Here is an 8,821-nt window from a genome sequence, read left to right as displayed (position 1 = left end):
CCACCCATCCATCCATCCATCCATCCATCCATCCATCCATCCATCCATCCATCCATCCCTAATCCTTTTATGTTTTCTTAGGCCCAGGCCAGTGCCTGGCACTGGGGATAGTGGTGAGACCAAATGTCCTTGCTTATAGAATTTTACATTTTTGCCTGGAGACAAATAGGCATTGATAATACAGAGTGATACTGAACAGTGCTTACTGGGAAACAGGGGAGGTGGAGGATGCTTCCTTTTTTGTTTCATATTCCATTATATTTTGAGGTTCCAAATATATCGAATGTTTCGTAAAGCTAATTTTCAAAATAGTACATGTTGAGTGCACCAGTACACAAAGTAGGGAATTCTCTGGAAGCTTCTAGCTGGAACCTCTATAAACGCAGACTTGGGGATCAGGGAATGCTTCCCCAGATATCTTGTTATCTCGGGCAAGTTATTCAACCTCTCTGTATCATTTTTCTCATCTGTAAAATGGAAATCCTACCTCATAGGATTGTGAAAATTAAATAGACGTATGTAAAGCACTTTAGATCAGCATCTGGTATGTAGCAATTAAGTGTTAGTAATTACCTAAATGTTAGCTGTTATCAGTAAGCTGAAAACTAAGGGTGAGATGTTAGTCAGAGACAGAAGGACTCAGGCAGAGAAGCAGCATGAGGCTCCAAATGGCCCAGTGCTTGTCGTCCTTAGCATCTCCCCGCAGCGGGGAAACCTCAACACACGGCTTCAGAAGCTGGATGAACTTCAGGAGTTCAGTGCCATCATCCTGGCCGCAGCTGGCCTGCAGCGCATGGGCTGGCAGCACCGGGTGGGGCAGGTAAGGGGCTGTCCCTGTTCTGTCCCCAGTGAATCTTCCCTCCTGTTCCTGCCTGTATGCTTTCTCAACACCCTGCCTCTAAGGCTCGAGCTGGAAGTGAGTCCAGAAGATTGGGGATCAGAGGCCAGACCCCCACTTTTGCCTACCTAGGCTTTCTATGTGGTAGGGAAGCCCCATCTCACTACTGTCTGGTTTTAGCACCCCCCAGTACCACCCTCTTGAGTGCCTTTTCCGCCCCTGCAGATACTACACCCGGAGGAGTGCATGTATGCTGTGGGTCAGGTATGTCAGCGCCCGGAAGCCATGCGTTGATGTGCACTTTTGTTCTCAATCAAAAAGGTCACAACCTTCTGCATAAACATTTCTAGGGAGGGGGAGGCCTCGGGAGGCTTCTGGGCTAAAAGAGACCCCGGGGAGCAGGTGGAGGTGAGCTGGTTCCCATCCTCAGCTCCACTGGTGGGGGAGAGCTTTAGGCCTGACGTCTTAGGCTGTCTTTCCATCAGGGTGCCCTGGGCGTGGAAGTCCGAGCCAAGGACCAAGACATCCTGGATCTGGTGGGTGTGTTGCATGATCCTGAGACCCTGCTTCGCTGCATTGCCGAGCGAGCCTTCCTGAGGCACCTGGTAGGACCTGTGTTCCACCGACGGAGGGGTGGGGACTTGGGGGGTTGGGAATAGCCATGGGGGAGAATTCTCAAATGAATGCTCTTTATTTAATGTTAACTTCATTCTTGAATGTATGGGCGGGACTGGGCCCCTGCCTGTTTCAGGTATGTCTTCAGAGGTCTCTCTGTCTCTGAGGCTTCTGGTGACGACAGAGTGCTATCAAGAGTCCTTGGAGTTCACAGGGCAACTTCTCATTGCAGGAAGGAGGCTGCAGCGTGCCAGTGGCAGTGCACACCGCTATGAAGGACGGGCAAGTAAGCACTGTGACATCTGTCCCTGGGCATCTCGAATTGTCCAAGAGAGCATAGGTTTCTAACCAGTTCTCTCAGAATATGCTGAGATAACCGTTTCCTTTCCCAGCTGTACCTGACTGGAGGAGTCTGGAGTCTAGACGGCTCAGATAGCATGCAAGAGACCATGCAGGCCACCATTTGTGTCACCGCCCAGGTGCCAAAGCCGGAGGGTGAGGGAGGGGGTGAGAGACAAACCTGCCTGTTTCCTCCTTTTTCGTGCTCACCAAATCCCCCTTCCCTTCCCTCACCTAGCATGAAGATGGCCCAGAGGACGATCCACAGCTGGTGGGGATCACTGCCCGGAACATTCCACGACAAGCACAGCTGGCTGCTGAGAACCTGGGCATCAGCCTGGCCAGTTTGTTGCTGAACAAAGGAGCCAAGAACATTCTGGATGTTGCGCGACAGCTTAACGATGCCCACTAACTGGTCTGCGGGGCACAGGTGTCTGGGCTGCTATAATTCAGTGCCTGCATCCCAGCCCACAGTTCCCGGTTCTCACTGCTAACTGGGGAGTGATTACCCCAGGGGACTGAACTGCAAGGTCAGAGACCTCCAGGGACTTGTCTCACCTTGGGGCTGTGGTGAGTGCCTTGCCTGCTCAGTAGGTGGGGGTTTCATCTCTAGAGAAAAAGTTCAAGCCACAGCCTTTGAATGTAACCAAGTCAACTAATAAACCGGCTCTGACTTTGTTTTTGGTGAGGTTGCAGTAAAGGACGAACGCAAAACCTTTTACTCTAGGGGACCTATGTCCAGAGTGCTTCCGGGACATTTTTGGTGTCTGCCAGTTATTTCAAATGGTCTCCCAGGGAACACCAAGAGCCGTGATGGACAAACCTAGGACCTGCCCCTCTCCCGCTAACCCGTGTGTCTTATCAGATGAGCCACGTGTCACATAGTCCCCCAACCTCAGGAAGAAAGTCAACCCAACTCTTAACAAAACGACCACACACGTTGCGTTTTTGTTTTTTTATAAAAGTCCTTTAATAAATAAAATTAGTCTATCTGAAACTCCCCAATACGTAAGGTACTCGTCTTGGATAGGTTATAGCTGCAAAATCCCAGTTCCGAAGCTGTCGGAGGCTCAGTGCAGACGGGGACGCACGGGTGGTGCTGGTACGAGGCGCGTGGCCCCGCAGAGTAGTCGCCGGAAGCAAAGTGGGGCGAGCGNGGAGCCGAGAGCTGCGGCCGCCCGCCCCGAGTCCGACGTGGCTCAGCTCTTTCTGTGAGGGCTGTGGTGGCCCTTAAAAGGGCCTTTGTGGTGGCATGGGGGGCCGGCTGCGGCGCGGGCGCCCCTCAGTACTCCTGGGAGGCCTGGGTGGCCTTCTTGCCGCCCGAGGGCGCCTTCGGCCCCACGGTGGCGCTGGTCTTCTTGGGTAGCAGCACGGCCTGGATGTTGGGCAGGACGCCTCCCTGGGCGATCGTCACGCCGCCCAGCAGCTTGTTGAGCTCCTCGTCGTTGCGGATGGCCAGCTGCAGGTGGCGGGGGATGATCCGCGTCTTCTTGTTGTCGCGGGCCGCGTTGCCCGCCAGCTCCAGGATCTCGGCGGTGAGGTACTCGAGCACGGCCGCCAGGTACACCGGCGCGCCGGCGCCGACCCGCTCGGCGTAGTGGCCCTTCCGCAGCAGCCGGTGCACGCGGCCCACTGGAAACTGAAGGCCGGCGCGCGACGAGCGCGACTTGGCCTTGGCTCGGGCCTTGCCGCCCGTCTTGCCGCGGCCCGACATGCTGCGCGAGGTAGAGGAGCGGTGAAGAGGGACGCGTACCAAGGGGCCGAGGAACCACCGCCCGCCGCAGTCCAACTGCTGCCGCGCGCGCCCAGAGGCCGCCCTTATAAGCCCCCAGGGCACACCTCCGCGCCCTCCTGATTGGCCCTTTTCTCTAATACCCGCCTCCAGTTGGTTGCAGTTAACCCTTCAGTGACGTGCCACGGCTGAGGGAGCGCGCCCGCCGATTGGTCCAATTTGAAAACCTTTTGCCCGGGGAAAAAGGCGAGGAGGAGTGGTAGCACGCAGCCGGCCACGCACTCCCTGATGTAGCCAATCCGGGCGGAGGGCGCCAGATTTAAATGCTCCAGCTGGAGCCCAGAACCGGAAGACAAAGAGGGTGGAGTCTGAGCCATCTCAAGAGCCTCTGGGAAATCTGTGCGGGCCTAGGGTTTTTTAAAGGAAAGGGATCATCAACACCACTGCCTCCCCTTCCAGGTCTGGTCACCCTCTTCTCTTTTCTCCCTCCTCCCATCCTGCAAAGGGAAAGCAGAAGAGGGAATAAATAGGACGGCCCCCCGTTCTATCCCACACCAGAGAACAAGTAAGTCCAATCTTATGGCCCTCCCTGCCACCTGAAGTAGCAGGATTTCAGTATTTATTCAACATAGGCGCTCCAGGTCTCTGTTTTTTGTTCACTTCCTGCTACACTCAAAAGAAAAAGGGTGGGATGGAGACAGAGGCATCCTCTTGAGGGAGGTGCCTCCACCCACCCTCCCAATCTACCCTAAAACGCCCATATAGGAAATAACACCTACAGGAACAACAAGAAAAAGACAACACTTTATTGTCACCCCTGCGAGGACCTGGCCTCACCAGTCTGCTCTTCCCAATCAGAATACTTAATTTATAGTCAAATATCAAGTGATCTTCAAGCTCGTGTCCCTCTCCCCAGCCGGGGTTCTCTTCCCAGGCCCAACATATTCCTTCAGAGTCAGAGTTGTGGATAACTGCATGGAAGCTGCAGTATCCCACCTTAGGAGGCTGCAAGGATGGGATGGAGAGGGAGCGTGGCAAGTTGAAGGAAGCCATAGCCAAGACCCAATCCACAGTCATTACATGGCAATCATCACAGCAGAAAGAAAATGCTAAGTACAAAATCTGGAGAAGAAAGAAAGGTGGGAGAGGCCTGGCCAGGAGGCATTACTGGTCCAGAAAGAGGTCGGCCTGAGTCAAGAAGCCTGCAGACTGTGCAGTCGGGGGACTCAGACATCGTAGAAGAGCCGGACAAGCTGGTACCGGATGGAGAAGGTGACAGCGCTGCCAAGGATCTGGGAAGCGAAACACACTAGAGTCAGAACCATGGAGAAAGGGAGACGAGGTAGTGGAGAGACCTTCCCCACTCACACCTGGAGCAGCAGCAGCAGCAGGGTCAAGTTCCTCTCGTGCATGGGCCCAAAGACCTTAAGCACCAAGTTGATGAGGGTCATGTTGTTACACTCTGTGAAGGCACCGTCCTCATTCTCATTCTGGTGCACTGTCACTAGCTGGAGGCTCTCTGCTGCCTGGAGGGGTCAGAGGTGGAGAGAAGAGCAAGCGCGCTTCAGCAATGGAGACCTGCTTCATGCTTCTGAACTCCCCCCGGATCTGCTGTAGGCCTAGGTTCCCCAGTCCCTGAATTCCAGATGGCGGCCTAGAGCCTTACCTCCTTGTTACCCTGTTACCTTTAGAATAAAGGTGCCCAAGAAAGAGAGGCTCTTGGTCTTGAACTTGGAATAGCTCATCTCCAGTTTGCCTGTTTTGGTATTGAGTCTGCAGGGGGAAGAGAATTTTATGTGACCGGGCCACTACAAGAACTCGACTCACTGTGGCTGGTTAATAGGAAGAGCGCCGGATGAGGAAATCAAACAACCTAAGCTCCACTTCTGGCTCTGCTTACTGATACGTGATAAGAGCTGATCAAATTACGTAGGTAAACGTGCTCTGTCATAAGAGCTAACCACATGGCAAGAGTTAGCCCTTCTTTGGGCCCACTCCCTTTGCACAGCCAATGTGCAAGGCTGGCTTTCTGCATCCCGAGTGAAAAAGACAGGATGTCCCTTTCAAGCCCCAAAGTGGCTACCTGGGCACACGGTGGCGAGGGCAGGGTATGATATGCAGGAGCTGAGGCAGTGAGTAGAGGAAGTTGAACACCTGGGGCATGAAGAAGAGTAGCATGGTCTTGCTGAAGTGTCCCAGGATGCCCACCACCGCAAAGGTCATGCCAGCAAAGTAACAGAAGGTATCTCCCACAAACACCCGTGATGGGTACCTGTGTGGGGGAGAGGATCTGAGCCAGGGGCAGGAGGCACTACCAATCTTTTCTCTCACATCAGGTACCCTGGGCCCTGGGCTAGCCCCAACTCTAGTTCTGGCCCAGCCGAGGGGACTCCAGCTCTCCCAGCAACTGTCCAGGACCCAAAGCCCTGAATTCATCTCTTCCTGGGGGCTCCACAGCACTTGTCCCTGACTACGATTGGGTAGAGAGTCACTGAGGAATATTTCCGACTAAAGACCCAGAAAACACTCAGTACGGGTGTGCACAGGTGTAGCCTCTCTGGCCGGGAGCTGGGTCATGATCTGGACCATACTTGCTACATATTCAAATAGCCATCCCCCTAGCCACAGGCCTACTTACCAGTTATAGTAGAGCAATCCCAAGGTGGTGAAAAAAAAGGGTATCATGAAGTAGAGGGAAAAGACATGATCATCCCGATAATCACCTTTGGAAGCAGGGGAAAAAGAAAGGACAAGTTGATCGGAACTTCCCCTGCATTATCTTGGTCCTATTTTTGTCTGTCTCTAAGTTCTGTTCCAAGCTGTCTTCTCCACCTCTTCCAAGTCATAGTCAAAAACTCACTACCCCTTTTATGTTACCCAGGTCCTAATATTCCACCTTGTTCATGAACCCCTCCTAAACTGAGTTACTGTCTTCAATTTGGTTTAGATCATTCAGACCTAGGTTTGGTTGATCAGCTTTACTTCCTAACTGGGTGACTTTGATCAGGACACATTTAAATTCTCTAACCCTCAGTTTCCTCAAATGTAAAATACGGTTGATGAGAACACCTACCACATGTTACAAAGCTTAAATGAGATACTGTTTGAAAAGTGGTTAGTTTTGGGGCACCTGGGTGGCTCAGTCAGTTGAGCATCGACTTTGGCCCAGTTTATGATCTTGTGGTTCACAAGTTCGAGTCCTGCATTGGGGTCTGGGCTGACTGCTCAGAGCCTGGAGCCTGCTTCAGATTCTGTGTCTCCCTCTCCCTCTGCCCCTCCCCAGCTCGCACACTCTCTCTCTCTCAAAAATAAATAAAAACATTAAAAAAATTTTTTGTAAGTGGTTAGTTGTTTGGTTTTTTTTGAAGTTTATTTATCTTGAGAGAGAGAACGAAAGGGAAGCAGCAGAGAGAAAGGGAGAGAGAGAATCCCAAGTAGGCTCTGCACTGTCAGCACAGAGCCTGATGCGAGGCTCGATCCCAAGAACTGTGAGATCATGACCTGAGCCAAAATTGAGTCGGACGCTTAACCTACTGAGCTACCCAGACACTCCTACAAGTCGTTAGTTTTAAAAAGCACTTACTGATATCCATCAGCCAAAGACCACCAGAAACACCTACAATCAAAGCCGGATTTACTGACTCGTGATAAGGGAGACATGGGAGACCACACATCATAGGCAACCAGGGCATGCCTTGGTAAGCGGCGCATACTCTAGGATTTAAGTAATTCTGGGGTGAAGCAAGGAGGCAGAGTTTTGCCCTAGACTGGGTGCTGTCAGTAGAAGTGAATCTAGGATTGGGTATCTTAATTTTATTTAAGAATTAGCAGGAACGGAGTTATCAGAAGGAAGCAGCAATTGCTCATGTTGGCCAGAAGAGGGAGCTCTTATCCGTTTTTGTTAATGCACTGTTCTTGCAGTTTGTCTATACTCAAGACATGGTTAGGGCGGAATCTGGTTTTTGTTTTACTCTGTCATGGTCACAGAGTGACCTTGATTCTGAGGTTCTGTGAAATTATTTATGTTCAACTGGAGATGACCACAGCCTACCTATTAGTGCCAATGCAGTTATAAATGACAGGGCGGCTATTTTTTTCTCACATTTACTAAATCAGAATATGTTGCTTTTCCCCCTAAACTCTCCAAAGCTAGATATCAAGCAAGTTCCTCAACACTCAGACTTCTCTCCCTATCCCCAATCCCACCTACCTTCCAGCTCCACCAGATTGAAGACGATGATGGAGGCAGAAATGACTAGCGACTGGCCAGCCTCTAGGCCATTAATTCCTGCCAGGATATTGATGGCGTTGGTACAGAACACGGCCAGCAGCCCCATGTAGACGTAGTACAGGATCCCTGGGGGAAGCAGACAGGAGTGTGCCACTCAGAAAGGAGGATTTAAGGATGTTCTGCGGAGGCGAGTGGTGAGGAAAAAGTACAGGACCAACAGAAAGGATCTGAGACGACACAGCGCCAAGACAGGGCCGCTTGCGGAGAAGGTGGAGCACCAGGAAGATGCGCTTTTGGAGATCTCCCAGCATAAGGTGCCCTAAAGTAGAGGCCACAGGGGCAGCAGCGGCAGGGTTACTCACCCAAGTCCAGATGCAGGCCAAGAATCGGACGGAAGGGCTTGGGTACCACAATGGTCGTGTTGCCAAAGTTGGTGAAATAGACCATGAGAAGAGGTAGTGAGGCAGCTGTAGGCAGCAGCAGCTTGTGGCGCCAGCGCAGGTTAAGGACATCGTCCGCGAAGCCCAGGAAGATCATGCAGCAGATGGCAAGGAGCGCACCTATCAGGGCCACAAACTGGGGGAGGCTCGGGCAGGTCACAGCTCAAGCCTACTCCCCCCTCACCTTGCAAAAATCCCTGTCTTTGCGCTCGTTCCACGGCTCCTCAACCCGAACCCAAATAACCGCGACTCCCCCGGCCGCAAGCAACCGCCCCCACTCACCCACTTACTTCATGGTGCGGGAAGGCTTTACACTGCTCCTCCACAAAGCAGTTCAGGAACGGGAAAGGGATGAAGCAGAAGAGGATGATGAGGAAAACAGCGCCGCTGATCACGCCCTGGGACTCTGGGCTGTGGCCCAGCAGCAAAAGGGGGGGGGGGGGAGGAAAGGGGGCGTGGTCACTCACTAGTGCAGGTATCACAGCCATCTAATGGGGAAGGGGGTAAGGGCGCCAGTGCTGGAGTGCCCGATACACACGAGGGTCCCCCAAACCGCTACGTCCCTTCCCGATGTTAACCAGCTCTGCCCTTGACCTCCCAGAGCTCGGAGCTCTCTGCGGAGTTAG

General features: G+C 52.7%; 3 protein-coding genes across 4 annotated transcripts in view; 1 reads left to right on the top strand and 2 right to left on the bottom strand.

Annotated features, from left to right (window-relative positions):
• Nucleotides 1–2,470, top strand: part of HMBS (hydroxymethylbilane synthase) — a 7,385-nt gene extending 4,915 nt beyond the window's left edge. For both annotated transcript variants that reach the window (XM_077776971.1, XM_077776980.1), the window contains 6 exons: nucleotides 707–820; nucleotides 1,064–1,102; nucleotides 1,324–1,443; nucleotides 1,686–1,739; nucleotides 1,846–1,932; nucleotides 2,031–2,470. In XM_077776971.1, the coding sequence (XP_077633097.1) occupies nucleotides 707–820; nucleotides 1,064–1,102; nucleotides 1,324–1,443; nucleotides 1,686–1,739; nucleotides 1,846–1,932; nucleotides 2,031–2,204 (588 nt within the window). In that variant the 3' untranslated portion in view covers nucleotides 2,205–2,470. The remainder of the gene's footprint in view (nucleotides 1–706; nucleotides 821–1,063; nucleotides 1,103–1,323; nucleotides 1,444–1,685; nucleotides 1,740–1,845; nucleotides 1,933–2,030) is intronic.
• Nucleotides 2,471–2,943: 473 nt separating this feature from the next.
• On the bottom strand, nucleotides 2,944–3,592 carry H2AX (H2A.X variant histone). Its single transcript, XM_077776990.1, has one exon. It carries the CDS (start codon nucleotides 3,504–3,506, stop codon nucleotides 3,075–3,077), a length of 432 nt encoding a protein of 143 aa, XP_077633116.1. The 5' UTR covers nucleotides 3,507–3,592; the 3' UTR covers nucleotides 2,944–3,074.
• A 723-nt stretch (nucleotides 3,593–4,315) lies between these two features.
• DPAGT1 (dolichyl-phosphate N-acetylglucosaminephosphotransferase 1) overlaps nucleotides 4,316–8,821 on the bottom strand; it is a 5,517-nt gene continuing 1,011 nt past the window's right edge. The window contains exons 2-9 of the mRNA XM_077776959.1: nucleotides 8,486–8,606; nucleotides 8,118–8,331; nucleotides 7,735–7,881; nucleotides 6,163–6,247; nucleotides 5,608–5,796; nucleotides 5,210–5,297; nucleotides 4,895–5,050; nucleotides 4,316–4,816 (exon numbers count right to left, since the gene is read on the bottom strand). Coding sequence (XP_077633085.1) covers nucleotides 4,751–4,816; nucleotides 4,895–5,050; nucleotides 5,210–5,297; nucleotides 5,608–5,796; nucleotides 6,163–6,247; nucleotides 7,735–7,881; nucleotides 8,118–8,331; nucleotides 8,486–8,606 — 1,066 coding nt within the window. The 3' untranslated portion in view covers nucleotides 4,316–4,750. The remainder of the gene's footprint in view (nucleotides 4,817–4,894; nucleotides 5,051–5,209; nucleotides 5,298–5,607; nucleotides 5,797–6,162; nucleotides 6,248–7,734; nucleotides 7,882–8,117; nucleotides 8,332–8,485; nucleotides 8,607–8,821) is intronic.

This window comes from Crocuta crocuta, unplaced genomic scaffold (assembly GCF_008692635.1).
Source record: "Crocuta crocuta isolate KB4526 unplaced genomic scaffold, BGI_CrCroc_1.0 scaffold271, whole genome shotgun sequence".
NCBI lineage: Eukaryota > Metazoa > Chordata > Mammalia > Carnivora > Hyaenidae > Crocuta > Crocuta crocuta.
Note: the sequence above shows the minus strand (reverse complement) of the source record. Positions and strands in the feature narration are given on the sequence as shown.

Bases quoted from the DNA above. Each gene is read 5' to 3' on its own strand.
- H2AX (XM_077776990.1), bottom strand. From the start codon at position 3,506: ATGTCGGGCCGCGGCAAGACGGGCGGCAAGGCCCGAGCCAAGGCCAAG.